Here is a 15,867-nt window from a genome sequence, read left to right on the forward strand (position 1 = left end):
TATAGCCATTCACACCCTGTGGGGTCATACGGGATTACGAATGGTTTATTTGTTTTTTGCAACCGCCACAGGAAAAGGCACTACGTTACTTTTCCATTTCTATGACGGTGGGCAAGAGGAGCACCAGGACCGGAGCGTAAACCTCCAATTCAGAAGGTAAGTGGGGCGGGAGGGGGTGGGGAAAGGATCGGTTTTGTTTTGGGGCAGGGGAGGAGGGTGTGGAGGCAACAGGAAGAGGCTCCCTGTTGCTTGCCTCCCAACAATCAAGATGGTGCCACGCAGAGAAGAGCCTTGGTTAGCTGGATGGAGCAGGCGGTATACAGTGTATTCTCGTCTGATTTTCCAGCCACCTGATTGGCTGGGTGCCCTTCCCTGCGTGCGAATGTAGAATACAATAGAGCGGACAATAGAGAATGAAACAATGGGATTGGCTGCTATAAAGACATGTTCTAAGGCGGCCACTGAGAACGAGGGGGAACCAGCGTGATATTCTACTATTATAAAATTGGATGATTTTTGTAATTTCTGCTTAAACTCTCCTTCAGTTTCAATCCATATTATTCGTTATAGGGTCTGGAAACAAATGGGCAAGTTGATAGAGGTTGGAAAAAATTCATTTAGATTCTCAGGGCAACAGCATACACACGTTTATTTGTTTGACCCACAGTATGTAGTGGAATGTATTTTAGATAAATATGGATTTATTTGCACATTGCATATTTTGCACAGATCTAATAATTGTGGACAGATACTTTTTGATTGTACTTTACCTACCCACTTGCATATTTGCACATGATATTAGCGCATCATTAGTGCAGTAAGGAGAGTGTTTAGTTTGGTTTGCAACAATATGTTTATACAGTTATTTGTATGATGAATATTCTTACAGGAAACGTACCGAAATGTCGCCCTCATTTGCACGCCCCCGCAGTCACTGCGACTTTGGCGGCAAACAAAATGAGGGTGACATTTACTGCACCCAAGCAGTGCAGGGTTGCGGGGGTGTCCCCCCGCTCTACTTTGGATGCAGTAACAGGAGTCGGGGGTTGCAGGGGTGTCCCCGCTTACCAGAATGGTAAGCGGGGAACAAGAAAGAAAAAAAAAAGAAAAGAAAATGAAAAGCACCCTGCGGCATCAGCACTAACCCACGTTAGTCGGAGGAACTGACACTGCAGGGATAGCAGGGTGTAGGCAGCACACACAGAAGCGTGCCTCCATAAAGGTAAGTGAGGTGGGGGCGCCAGGAAGGGAAATGCGGGCCAAGGGATGTGGGCACAGTGATCTAATTGATCACTGCGCTGCGCCATAATTGGCGTCGACATTTTCATCTGTGCAGTTACGGGCGGCGCAGTCATCACATAGATTCTTCTTATATTGTTGGTTCTTAGATTTGTATCCCATTTACTTGCTTCTCTTTGCCCATGGTATAGCAGCTTCTAATAATTGTAATACGAGTAGCATCAACTGGTATCTTTATTAATTTTATTGTAGGGTTTTCCTATTTCGTATTTCTACAATTTTTTTATTTGTTATGAGGATCTTTTAGGATATGTAACGTTGTTTGGAAATGTGTGAAATTTTTATATATGTATTAACTATTTGTAAAACGTAATTTGACTAATTATAATAAATACATTAATTACTATTCTACTAGTATAATGTCTGAGATTGCAGTTTCTGCACCGCTCAGGTTCTTTGTACAGGGGACTCGATGTGTTATGTGACTCTTACCACATAAAGCTATGACAACCTATTTGGCCGCATACTTTGTGCTTTCTTTAAAGTTGTAAAAATGAAACAAAATATGTTGGCTTCGTTCCAATGTAAAGCAGCAAAAGTAGTGCAAGATCAGAGTGTTTTTTGTCTGGTTGCAAGATTTGATATAACATAGCCACAATTGTGATGCACCATTTGATATAACATAGCCACAATTTTGATGCACAACCTATTTTCTCAATTCTTTATTACAGAAGCAAGAACATTGTGCAAACTGGATTTGCTTTGATATTTGTACCTGTGCAAAAAACTTTATGCAATGAAATTCAGTTTCAAGGCCAGTCTTTTTATATTACCATTTCAAACAATTTTGTTCTGGTTCCCGATATATGTTTGCTCTTCGCAAATACAGCGGCGTAAATGTGTTCCAGATGACCCCACACACTACATAATGCAGTCTTTTCATGCTAAATCTAAAATAAATGCATTTGAAATTTCTGTCCAACTAATAAGTATCTACAATAGTGCAAAGTCTACCTTTAATTTAATTTAAAATACCAGAAACTGAATTAAATTGATACCATCATTTCTGGACAATTTGCATTTCTATTGTGTATGGGAGCCAAATGTGTTTTAAGTAGATTGGCCTTGGCTTATATCGATAAAATCGTGTAATTTCGCTGTTCAAGTGTTGAGCATAAAATACCAAATCAGTCAATAGAATGAGTCAATGGTATTTATCTTTAAGATATGTACAACCCTTACATTAGAGAGTAAGATAATAATCTGTCTCTGCTTTATAGATCCGTTTTATACTAAGGAATTGCACTTTATAACATCCGCCCTGTTACAGCGCAAATATATCAGGGGCCCATATTACAAATAAGTGACATTGGTGCAAGTAAAATATTGAATGGTACTCGCACTAGTAAAAAATTACTCTACTTCAGAAAGCAGATTCTTGCATTTTTGTCTGTAGCTAGGCAATGTTTTACCAAGTGCTCATATAATCCATTGACTCATTGAAGGAATATTAGGTTTGTGTTCTGCATTCCCAGGAATGTAAAAATAGGTGGTAAGAGCGTGATGCCATGTTTACCACCACTTTGTATGTGCCACTGGATTTTCTACTATATGGCAGCCAAAGTTGTAGAGCAGAGCAGAATGAATTTGTCCGACTGCTCTAAAAAATGGAAAGTGCTTTTATAAATGACAAATTATTATTAAAAATTATCGTCTCACTTTCACTGCCAAAACTGCCCTGTTTCTCACTAGCATGTATTTTCATACTGGTGAGAAACCAATGGAATCCTTCTGACTTTTACAACTGCCGAAATCAGGCAGATTCTATAGGAACCCATTGTAAATACCTCCCACAAATGTTAATCAATGGAGGCTTTTTTTACTTTACCTCACACATAGTGGAAACGTAAGGCGTAAAGTTGATTCCGCCTGTTTTCCACTTTAATTTTCCACTAAGTGGTTAAAAGTTATAAAATTGCACTCAAGGGACCTTTTGCATGGAAGTACAAATGGTACAAATGGTTGTGATACGCACCATGCAATTTAGGTATAAAGTGAAAATTACCCCCAATGTCTTTTGCACTAGGGCACTTTGTCCTAGAGATCATGCTGTGCAGTATCGCACTTGCACCAGTGCAAAATGTCTGTAATATGGCCCCAGGTTTGCCACTGCCAGTGAATGTTCTACTGTGGATAATCACATGTTTGAGATCCTCTAACGCTTGATAATGAAAGATTTGCCTGGCTGGTTTAATATTTTAGATACAGAAGAAAGCAAAAGCAAGTGAACGTCTCAAGGATTGGAGTTATTGTTCTATGATCCGTACTGAAGCACTGATCAGTGAGTTTGTTTGCACCCAAGCCTTTCTTCCTGGTGACCTCCAGGCATAATCAGAATGAACTCTGTGTTTTATGTGCTCACTTTTTAAGAGAGGTTTCTGCTCCCATTTAGCCGTGGATGTTTGTTAGGGAGAATTCTCAGAAATGTGCGAATTCCCTTCTACCTTAGAAACCCCCAGCTCTTTTGCTGAACTTTAGGACTTTTAATTCCTAACCTGGAGAGCCCCTTTTCTCACCTTCTCATGTATTTTTATTGTGTTTTCGACTATGTGTTTCTTTTAAACTTTGGAGTCTTACAAACTTCATAGGCATCATCTTTACCTTGTGACATAAAGCACCTTCAGTGCAGTGGCACAGGAAAGTCTCTTGGAATTCCCAAAGGTTTAAATACCTTCTCTTGGTAAACCTACTGTTTCCAAGAGCAGTGAAGTGAAATTGACTTTACTTACATTTTGTAACTTTCTAGACGCAGCACACACTATTTTACCATTGGGTGCTGGAGGGGTTACTTAGTATCCCCTTTGTCTAGTTTCTCATGTAACATTTTTATGTTACCCTTTCTACAATTAATGGCTGTTGGCAGTGGTTTACTTTTAACTACCATTGTGTGTTTTTACCGCAGGCTGCGTTCGCAACTGCAGTAAAGCATCCATGGGTGCCCATTTTGTAAAAAATGGCCCAGTCTTCTTTTTTCGCCATTTCTTGTTGGAAAGGTCCTTCTTGAGATTTAGTCTGTACGTCAAACAAGGTTTTGTCTCTTTGTTAATTTTGTCTTTAGCGGGATTCACGAAGGAAACCCGCCTCTGGCTCCATTATGTCTGGCAGGAAGTGAGGGAGGTGCCCGAAACTCCCTGTGCTTAATCCCCTTGGTTACAGGAATGAACCCAAAGGTGATTGGCCATCTGGCTGGCCAGCTGGCTGTCCAGCAAGGACAGCCACCCTGCTGTGTGCTTGCCAGCTAGGCTGGAATGAATGGGAGAAACCTGGATAAAAGGCAAGACTTTTTGGCTTGAAAGGCAGAGTCGACCACTGGTCGAAGGAATCCGAAGAGAAACCTGGAAGAGTCGCCTGCTACAACTCGTGGACCATTGGTTTGCCCGGTGAAGCCCTCCTGCTGTGCTGAAGCTCTGAATTCGCCTTGACTAGAGAAGCCCTGCAAGGATGACTTCTCCCCTTGAGTTGGTGGGACCAATCAACTCCAAAGCAAGCCGCCTGGACATCCTTTCGGAGCTGGCTGTATTTCCCCTGCTGCTGCTGCTGGAACAGTAGTGCCAGGGAGAGGAACCCCAGATTGTGTGCGTTGCTTTTAAGTCGGACCCGAGCGCTAGGAAGATGCTGTGGACATCCCTGATGCAGAACTGACCAAGCCTGAGACACCTCAACAGAGTGCTGGACCCCAGAATCAAGGAAAGTGTTGCTACAGCTTTGCCCCTCACAAGTCTCCCAGCTTGTGGCCCTTCAGGTGTTCCATTTTCAACAAACATTTCTAAAAGCATTGTGCAAGACTTTTTACCTACCTGCAAAGAAGACCTTCAGTTCCCCTAGACATTGTGCAATTAACATTGGCTGTCCTGGCTCCCTGAGTGACTCTTATTTACCTCTGACTCTGTGCTTTATCTTTTCTCCAGGAAAGGGTTAATTTACTGAACATTGGAAGGTTTCAAAAGTACTTACCTGTTTATGAATTATTTGTTAACCTTAGTTTTATTCCCCTATCTAACCTTTGCACCAAACTCAGTATTGCTCTAAAGGTACCAGTGATAAATCAATGTCCACAGTGTCCTAGCTATTTAAGTCACCTGAGGGTGTAGGAAGTGTCTGTGTGCCATCCATCCCAAATGGGTATCATCCGATTTAGGGAAACTAAGAGTGTGTTCTGAAGTATATTTTAATTGTTACATGTGTTGCTCCCTTCTGAAGAAGGCTTATATAACTGACTGTGAAATAAATTAATAATTGTTTTATCAAGAAACCTTGAGTATAAGTGTTTACTTGAATAACTGCTACTGTGAAACTCAGTGTCACACATTGACCCCTCTTTAGATAAGCCTGGCTGCTCAGCCACACTACCAACCTGTGTAGTTCAGACTTATACCAAAGGTTGGGTCCCTATTGCCAGGAGGGCAAGGTTATTGTAGTGCACCCAAAGGGTACTGCATACAATCTTGCCTTACAATGTTCCAGACACACATCAAAATGAGTAAGACATTCAGAGGGAACTCAATTATGCAAATAAAAAAGTGGCTAAGATAAAAGGACTAGAATAGCACTAAATATATGGGCCTCTTTTACATAAACCTGCACTGGGAGTAAAATCAACCTCTTTTCAGTCATGATAAGGGGCACCCAGATGTAGAAACTGTGCCGGGCACAGGACACATTTTTCAACACCCAACAAAGTCTCCAGTTGGCTGCACAATACTTAACATAGGCACCTGGTTGTTTCCTACACTTATGTAGTGAATAGGGATGGACATGTTGTGTATAATAGTCTTCCTGTGCTCCATTTGTTGCTTACTGCACTTTTCTAAAGCATGCTGTTATAAATTAATGACATACACTTTGGTCAAAGCATATTTCCAGTCAACACAGAACGTTCCATCAACCGCGCCTTCCCATGATACGGGTACGCTCAATTGACTTTTTCACCCAGACACACATTAAGACACCCAGCAAAGAACCTGCATTCCCTCAAGTCACACAACAGGTTGCCACTTTACCTTGACTTGCAGAACCATGTTTTGTGCAATTTTGAGCTCTAACTCAGCCCTTCTCCTCTTCATGTTCTGCAGCTGCTGCTCTGCATCCTGGAAGTAGCTTGTCAGATCAGCCTTCATTTGTTTGACATCTTCCCATCCCTGGGCCAGGTGCTGGGAATGAAGCATCCTTTCTTCAATCTAGAGACATAGTAGGATGTGGAAGGGCATTGAGTTTAAAGTGGTCAAGCAAGTTCCATGGTAACACAAGACTTACAACGATGCAGAATGTTTAAAACTCGGGGATGGGTCTCTTAATATTGTGATGGATGTCAAAGGAATGATGAAAGCAATGTACATTTTGCAATAGGATACACACTGTGATCCAACAGATCTAAACTAGTGACTATGCTAAAACGATTTGAGACTTGTTTTGTTTCGCGTAATCAATCCTTCCCAATGTGGATATGTTTGAAAAATAACACACAGCATAAATATTCCCATACAAAATTGACCCTCCCCATGACTATTAACAGATAAAGTCACTATGTGCCCAGTTTGCCTGTGAATTGGTCCTGTTTGTAAACAGTAGGTGGGTATGCAAGGAAACACTTGGGGAACTGACTACAAGATAAAACAAAGGCTCTATAAATGCAGAGTTTTAAAATGTGTAATAACACTGAAACATGTGTAATATCAACACCCGATTACATACCAAGAAAAACAGGTAAGAGTGTAAAAGTGCAAAGTTTCAATCTCCAGATATTAAACCCTTTGTTTCCATCCTTCAACCTTGCAAACTCCCTTGAGTAGAGCACCTTGGGGCAAATGATGTGGTAGCCACCTTCTCCTTACTACCTTTAGAGACATGTAAATGAACATTTTGTATAACTCAAATACATCCCCATACTAGTATACAGTGCATGTCGATTTGTATATGTCTGTGCAACGGCATAATGTGGGGTGAAAGACTTATAGGTTCAATTGATCACCAATTCTGCTTTAAAATGTTGCTTTGACAGTGTGAATCCAAGAGAAGAGAGAAATCAGTTTGTTGTGGTGTTCCAAAAAAGCGTCATTGCCCCCAAGACACACAATGTCATATCTGAAAGGGCTTTGGTTTTTTACTTTCTCATCTATTTCAAGTTACTGCATTAAATATATTAACAACATTTCTGCTAAGCATTCTTGTTAAGAGGAAAAAACTTCAACACAAACTATCATGGTAAACCAACATTTAACGTAATGATTGGAATAAAGACAAAGAAAACAGATCAATTGAAGATGCTCAAATGCCCAAAGAAACATTTTGATTTGGGGTTAAACGTGCTCTACATTTTCTTGTTTTCTTGTTTCTGTGCGGTGAGAGAAGGCGCGAGTGGTAAGTGAGGAAATTATGTAGGCCAGACACCCACTCACCGTGTGCTTTGCTTGCTGGATATCCGTAGCAGTACGCTTCACTTCAGAATCTGACAAGTCACATCTGGAACAGAGGAGGTCCATATAGGTGCTTGCCTGCTCATAGAGAGCTCTATAATGTTTCACCTGCAGGGAGACAGCCATGTTACACACCTTTTAAGTAGCTGGAGCACTTTCCCTGCTGAGCTATGTTTTAAGAAATCGGTGCTACAAAGTCAGTTTCGAATGCAAAAAGTGACTTATAGCCAGTGGCGTAACACAAAATGTGGGGGCCCCCCTGCGAGCCATGCTGAGGGGGCCCCCCAACTCGGCAACAAATCACGGGTTGCGCCACACTCTGGGCCGGCCTAGACTGTCACGCTTGCACAATACGCATGAACGTGCTGCTGAAGGGGTATGCCGCACACTGCACTAGGAAAAATATATAAATATGTGTTTTAATGCAATATACAGCACACTTTCTGAGATAAATTGGCTATAAAGCCAGAGTGTTTGCAATTGTTTTGTAGGGTAACACAATCCAATACATGCAAGTCACCAACAGTGCACAGGAACATTAATGCTTCCAACTGGCTGCACAATGTAGACCAGTGTAAACACGTAATAACATTATAGTACAGAATGCCAGGCCACATTTAGACATACCTAGACTGTTTTCAGCAAAATGCCAGTCAAAGCAATAACACTCATCAAGAAGAGAGCACACAATAAAGCATGTGTCTCCATGGCCTCGAACAACACGGCCAAACTCTTTAAAATCTGCAAGGAACTGGTCAATCCTGTTGTGGTCTATACCTCTTCTGTTCCCTCCCATGCCCTCTGTACAGCGCTGGCCTCTCATTTCTCTGCTAAATCTCAGGACATCCTGTCCTCTATGTCCTCTTCCTCTCTCGGCCCATTTTGGCCATCTCTTCTCTCCTCCTCCTTTTTCCTCTTTCTCTCTGACAACACCTGACGAGGTTTCTAGACAAGTCCTATCTATGAAAGTGTCGCCCAAACAGGTGCTCTGCTGCTCCTCCAGAACCATCAAAGCCCATATTGACACCCTCGCTCCAGCCTTGGCCGATTTCTGTAATCACTCTTTCGCCACTGCAATGTTCCCCTCTCCCTTTGAGCACTCCCTTGTGCACCCGCTCCTCAAAAAGCAGTCTGCTGATCCTACCTGCCGGAAAACTATCGCTCAATCTCCACCTTTCCTGAGCAAACTCTTAGAAAAGCTTGCCATCTCCCAGTTTACTCTCCACACTGAATCTGTTGGTTGTCTCCATGACCATCAGTCTGGCTTCAGAGCTGCCAGAGGCATGGAAACTGCTCTCCTTAACACCTGTGCTGCTCTCTAACCTTGATTCCAGCATTCCTTCTATTCTCATCCTTCATCTTTCCTCTGCTTTCGACAGGGTCAACATCGCCATCCTGATCAATCGACTCTGTGAGAACCTGGGCATCACAGATCAGACCCTAGAGTGACTGACCTACTTCCACTTGGACCGCCACTCCGCTCCCAGGTCGATCGTGGTCCCATTCTCTCCACCACCTCTCTCTACCTGTGGCATTCCCCAGGGCTCTATCTTCTCACGCTGGTTTTTCAACCTCTACTTGGCCACTTTGGCCTCCCTGATCTCTACCTTATCCTCTAACTTTCAGTGTTGTGTGGATGACTCAGCTTTCCTTCAGGCTCCCCTCATCCTCCTCTCCTCTCTTGCTCATTCCTGACTGTCTATCCACGATTCAGGATTGGTGCGCCTCCAACAATCTCTGCCTTAATGCCAGTAAGACAGAGATCCTTCTCATCGGGACCGTTGCCACTGTGTTTCCTCTCTCACTATAGCAGACCACCTTGGGCCCTCTTCCTTTGCCTTCCTGCGAGGCAAAAAACCTTGGTGTCATCTTCAACGCCACACTCTCTTTCTCTCCTAACATCTCGGACATCACCAAGAAGTCCCACTACCAGCTGCTCCTCCTCAAAGGGACTCTTCCCTTTCTCACTCTCCACCAGAAGCTCACTGTCTCTAAACTGGACTACTGCAACAGCCACTTTCTCAATCTGTCTTCCTCTAGTCTCCGTCATCTGCAAATAATCCAGAACAGGACTGCAAGACTTAGCCTTGGCCTCAAGCCCTGGGATTGTATTTCTCCAGCCCTGAAATCTCTCCACTGGCTGCAAGGATCAAGTTCAGGAACCTTTGCATTGCCCACAAGGCTTTCTGGGGCCAGTGCCAACACTAAATCCAATGCTCTCTTCCAAAATACCTTCTTTCTCTAACCCTTCACTCAGCTACCTCCAACTCTCTAAGGCTTAGACATTTCTCCAGGCAGAGAGTGGGGGTAGACCTCTCTCCTCTGCTGGTTCCTCCAACTGGAATGGCCTCCCTGCCCCTCTCAAACTTGAGGCAGACAACCTGAAGTTTCGGAAGCAGCTAAAAGCTTTCCTCTTCTCTGCTGCTTTCGCTCTCTCTCCCCCCCTGCTGACCTACCTGACCTACCTGTCTGCTGTACTTACTGGCTGCTTGGCTCCCCTCAGAGTCTCTCTGAGTCCAGGCTCTTTCTTGATTGGTGACCCTTGCACTGCCTCCGGGCCTACCATGCACTTAGGGGCTGTAACTGTAACCCTGCAGTCCATTGTTCTCCTTGCACAACCAATAGCTGCTCTGCCCTGGCTGCACCTACTGAGAGCATTGCTGCCCTGTTTTCCCCTCCCCTCTCACTTGCACTTCCCTGCTCCCTTTTCCCTTGCACTTCTCGTTCTCACAATGACACAAGGCCTATTGAGATCGTTTGTCTTGTCCTCCCTCTATCATCCCTCCCTTGTGTACACTTGTGTACAGGCGCGTTATAAATGACTTGAATCACATCATATCATTTTATCAAAGATGCCCAGAAAAATATACAATGCCGCAGTAAGAAATGGCTAGACTGGCAGCACCCAAATGCCAATCTAGCCAGGTAATTAAAGTTAGCAGGACTACTTTATCAGAAATGTCCAGTTAAAAGAAAGTCATACCAAACTGAGGAATGACTAGACTGGCTAAATCAAAATGCCTCTCTAGCCACTAATACCACATATCATGCCTGCTTAGCCTGGACATGGACAACCATTATGATTTATCACACAATCCTGCCCCCCCACACATCCACTCTCCCTCCCACCCACTACCCCAACTTCCACAATCAGCTCCTTGGCCCAGAATTACCTTTGCGTCCCTCTTCCTTGTCCCAGAGCTTTCGTATGAGGCTCCTTGCCTCATAGGTAAGTACTGGGATGAGGAACAGTGGGACTAGGAGTGATGAAGATTACAGGTAGCTAAATCAGGCATTACCTCCATGTACCTCTACCTCTTCCCAGTACTTTTGTATGAGACAGAGTGCCTCAAACACACGTACTGCCTCGTATATAAGTACTGGGACGAGGAAGAATAGGGCTAGGAGTAAGCAAGGCATTAAACACAAGTAGTAGCGCAACACCATTGAGTTGACTGGGCTTCAGCACTACCCCCCCTGACATTTTGGGCTATATTGACTCAACTTGGCTAACCTTTAGAGCAGTAGCCAGACCGAACAGGACACAGATTTTAAATGGCACCTGGTTTTTGCTGTTAACAAGAACCCAGCAATTACCAACGTAAAGCATTTCACTTTTAGTACCTGCATTCAAATGCCACATTGTTTAGGCGATTGAAATCGTGATGTGGGTTTAGTACTTGCATGCCAGGGGAGTGATTGGAAGGGTAGAGAGGGAACAGGAGACTTATAGGAGAGTGTTAACTGCTTGTAACATTGAATCTGCACTAGAATAGTCTCATTAAAATGTGTAAATAATTTGGATGCGCCCACACAAATAAGTTTCCCCCTCCCCACCGCATGTGAAGTTAGCGCCTCTCCCAACATTTGAAGGGTTAGCCCCCCCGAAATGAAGGTTTTCTTGTGCCCCTGTACACAAGCACACACACCATTCACCTTATACACACCCAGTCATCCACACATTTAAGTGTGCACCCTTTCACCATACACTCACACAGGTAGCCACCTATACATTTAAGTGTGCACCCTTTCACGATGCAGGCACGCCCACACAGCCACCCATACATCTAAGTGTGCACCCTTTCACCATACACACACAGGCAGCCGGCTATACATTTGAGTGTGCACCCTTTCACCATAGACTCATACACGCACACCTCATGGAGTTGAGGGGGGGCCCTATTACTTAAAAAAGAAATTGGGGCTCATTACGGGTCCAGCGGTAACCGTGCCGGTGCTACCGGCGGGTTGCCGCCAGACCCATAAAAAATTACTATGGCCTGACTTCCCGGTGCCACCGTGCTATTTCAAGTCCGGCGGCTGGGAAATCAGGTGCCGGTAATTTCGTTAAACCCCAGACTCCACGGGAATGGGGACACAGAAGCACCTGCACCATTGTTAACGGTGCCGGTGCTTCCGTGACAGGTCTGCCTACCGTGGCTGCTGTGCCTGGCAGGGTCAGACCTGTTGGGCACGGCAGCCCCACCAGGCAGACCTGTAATATGCCGGTCCGGAAACAACAGTGCCTGTAAGCTTACCAGCACCGTTGTTTCCGGACCGGCATGGTCAGAATGAGCCCCATTGTTTCTTTCTTAAGTCACTATAACTTCATTAAGAAGTTAAGGACCGAACCATAATCAAAATAATTTCTTTATGATGGCTGAGTGGCTTCAAAAACAAACAATTTCTTTTTGAAGGCACAGGGTCCCCCCCCCACCCCATGACATGGAGGCCTCCAGCCTAGGGTCTTCCATGTCATGGGGTACGGGGGCCCTCATACTTCAAAAAGAAAGTTTCTTTTTGTAGTCACTCTGCCTTCATAAAGAAATTATTTCTATTACAGAAATGTTCTTTATGAATGCAGAGTGAATTTCAAAAGAAACTTTTTTTTTTAGAAAAAAATATTTTCATTTTTTTTTTTTTTTTTTTTTACTGGGGCCCCCTCCCAGCCATGTGCTGGTGGGGCCCCCCACACCATGGGCCCCCCCGCACCGCAGGGGCTGCGGGGGCCCCTGTTACGCCAGTGCTTATAGCATGTCTAACAGAGACTATTGATAGTACGTAAGTACAGCAGTTTCTCTTGTACAATGATACTGGCATTGAATTGGCATATTTACCTGTTTGCACTCACAATACAGGATGTCTGCATTAATTCTAAATTAACACTCACAAGACAATAGAGGTACTCGCCTTCTCACTTGTCAGTATCTCGCTAAAGTCAAGCGTACCACTAAAAAATGAAAAATCTATCTTACAGAGTGTGCTAAGCACTTGCAATCTAGGCATAAAGATAAAATGCATTATCTTCCTCTAGAGAAAAGGGCCATGAATAATATAAAAAACCAATAAAAGGAATGTATTAGCGCTTCAGCGCACTTATGTATAAATGTCAAGCACGGCTGTTCAACCATAACATAAAGTATTCCTCCTTATAACAAAAGTTGTATTTATAATTTTATCATAAAAATGTCATTAACACAAATATTAGGGGGTTATGGAGACCACATCACCTGTAGACAAATCTGACAGTATCTATTATATGTGCAGATATTTTCACCTTGAAATTCTCTACATAGAATGAATGCGCCCATTCTATTATCTAACACTTGGTAGGGCTGCACAATGAATATAATTCTTCTCAATGCTTATTCATTCAAGACTTTTGTTTACACACTTTGAATTCCGGCCCACGTTCTACTCTAGTAGTTGAAACTATACTTCACCTGTTCAACAAACCACTCTTAAATGAAACACCCCAAATCTTGTTTCTCATTAAGACCTTTAGGGATGAGACTGGACAAAATATACAGCCCTTCTGATTATTTTTGCCACGGTTCCATTTCCTCCTCTTTGGTGTTCACTTATGACTTCCAGCATTGTTAACCTCAATTGATTAATAATGTGGTTTGCCATCTTGAAATGTTTTGAAAAACGATTTTAAGTTTGCTCTTCGGATTTCAGACATCTACTCAATAATTCCTTCCTGACACAAATGATCATTTAATTATCATTCTCCTGATTATGGGTGAATAATGGCTGAGCCTTTTAGGATGTTATCACATGCACTGCACCTGAGACACAGGAATGTTTGGAGAGCCAAATGTTATTGGTATGGTTGTGGGCACTGTACATCTGCCATGGCCTCATCGGGGACACAACTCTGTGATGTATACTGAGAGAGATGTAGGGGAGGCATGGTATCACAAGTAGAACACTGACACAAGATACAATTTGTAAATCCTTTTTTGACTTTGTGGGGTTTAGAAAAACTCCTATGTTGCCCGAGTCGTCTCAACCATCAAATAATAAAGAAAACAGTCTTAGTCGTGTCTGTCAAATCAAAATGGCCTATGCTAACAAAACCTAATACCTGCCTTAACCCTTGTACATAAAAATGTGTAAAGCAGGTATGTATATAAAAAGAAAATCAGGGTTCGACAAAGAATAAATGTGGCCAAATCAGCTCTCATCCCCACGTTTGGGCAGCACGGAATAAGGCAGTCTCTATAGGCAGGATGACACACTCTGATTTTAACACTGAAACAGTTTGTAAGGTGGATCAAGGCTTGCCTGGCCTTCCACATTAAAGGTTTTTGTTCCAGTCTTCTTCAAATAACAAAACAAAAGTTCAACGTTGGTCCCCCTCTGCTGGGCTCAGACCTTGACAGTTCAAACATTGATCCCCTCTGCCGGCCTCAGACCTTTCACAGTTCAATGTTGGTCCCCCTCTGCTGGGCTCAGTCCTTTCACAGTTCAACATTGGTCCCCCTCTGCCGGGCTCAGACCTTGCACAGTTCAAACATTGATCCCCTCTGCTGGCCTTAGACCTTTCACAGTTCAACGTTGGTACCCCTCTGCTGGGCTCAGACCTTTCACAGTTCAACATTGGTCCCCCTCTGCCGGGCTCAGACCTTGCACAGTTCAAACATTGATCCCCTCTGCTGGCCTTAGACCTTTCACAGTTCAACGTTGGTACCCCTCTACTGGGCTCAGACCTTTCACAGTTCAACCTTGGTCCCCCTCTGCCGGGCTCAGACTTTTCACAGTTCAACGTTGGTCCCCCTCTGTTGGACTCAGACCTTTCCCAGTTCAACAACACTTGCTGGTGCTCCTTTCCCCAAGCCATTAACATTTCCAGACTCCATTAGTCGGCTCAGACTGTTTTTCGAATGTCAAAGACATTTGAATGTGTGGGGCTTCCTTTCCAGACCACCGCAGGCCTACTTCAACTGAAAATTCAACGCTCAGCTTTTTCTCTCCCCTTCTCTCTGGGTTAACTTTGTTCACTTTTGCTTTTTCAATTCATTCACTGTTATCGCCTCAAACAATGCACCTTTCATGGAGACTTTCGAGTGGGCTACTCCTCTTCGCCGGACCACTCCGTTACTCAGTATCCCTGATTCCACAGCTGTCTTTATCTTAAAGTTATTTCACAGGTCTGCCTTTTTTCGCGTCTCATTCACACGCGTGCAACCTTCACTTGAGATATATGGTTGCAAACTTCATTCTTTCTTAGCACACAATGGTCTCTCTGGTCGCTTGCCAACTCACCGGCTGTGTGCGGTTCGTTCTGCTTTTCGATTCCCAATAGCCTAATAAAGGTTAGTACCAAGAGCTTGGACTCCACTTACAAACTTTGTCATTCACCCGGAAAAGTCGCTGGTTGCCTTTAAACACAATGCAGTCTTCAATATTGGGATCTGGCATTCTCCACGTGTCTTCCGCGGCTTTGTGGAGGCAATGACCTCCTGTAGAGAACTCTTGGGGTTTTCGACCCGCTGCTATAGTCCCTTGGTCAGTAGGTTTGCCTTCGCCCCGGAACTCTTGCTCGTACTTGTGTTCCACCTTGCTCAGAGTGTCTCTCTAGGTTACGCTTTTTATCTGTGTGAGGAGAGCTCATTGGGATTGGGTGTATGCACTTGAAGTCAAGTGCCTGACTTTGCCTGACCCGATTAGCGGGACATGTCCAGTACGATTTGTAAGAGTTAGTATTGTTACTCTCAATCGCCCTCTTCCGCGGCCTAGTGTTTGTGCAGAAAATGGGGGAGGAGGGTAGTTGGGACAAAAGATCCTAAAATATAGGAGGGGTTGGATGTACAAAAAAGGGGGGATACCACATCTCACCATCGGCCGCCTCACCCCCACTCTCCAAAGA

General features: G+C 43.8%; 1 protein-coding gene across 17 annotated transcripts in view; it reads right to left on the bottom strand.

Annotated features, from left to right (window-relative positions):
- Nucleotides 1-15,867, bottom strand: part of SYNE1 (spectrin repeat containing nuclear envelope protein 1) — a 1,651,720-nt gene that overhangs the window by 733,123 nt on the left and 902,730 nt on the right. For all 17 annotated transcript variants that reach the window (XM_069606781.1, XM_069606782.1, XM_069606785.1 and 14 more), the window contains 2 exons: nucleotides 7,695-7,820; nucleotides 6,300-6,476 (listed from right to left, as the gene is read on the bottom strand). In XM_069606781.1, the coding sequence (XP_069462882.1) occupies nucleotides 6,300-6,476; nucleotides 7,695-7,820 (303 nt within the window). The remainder of the gene's footprint in view (nucleotides 1-6,299; nucleotides 6,477-7,694; nucleotides 7,821-15,867) is intronic.

This window comes from Ambystoma mexicanum, chromosome 4p, assembly GCF_040938575.1.
Source record: "Ambystoma mexicanum isolate Mex_15411 chromosome 4p, UKY_AmexF1_1, whole genome shotgun sequence".
In the NCBI taxonomy this organism is placed as follows: Eukaryota; Metazoa; Chordata; class Amphibia; order Caudata; family Ambystomatidae; genus Ambystoma; species Ambystoma mexicanum.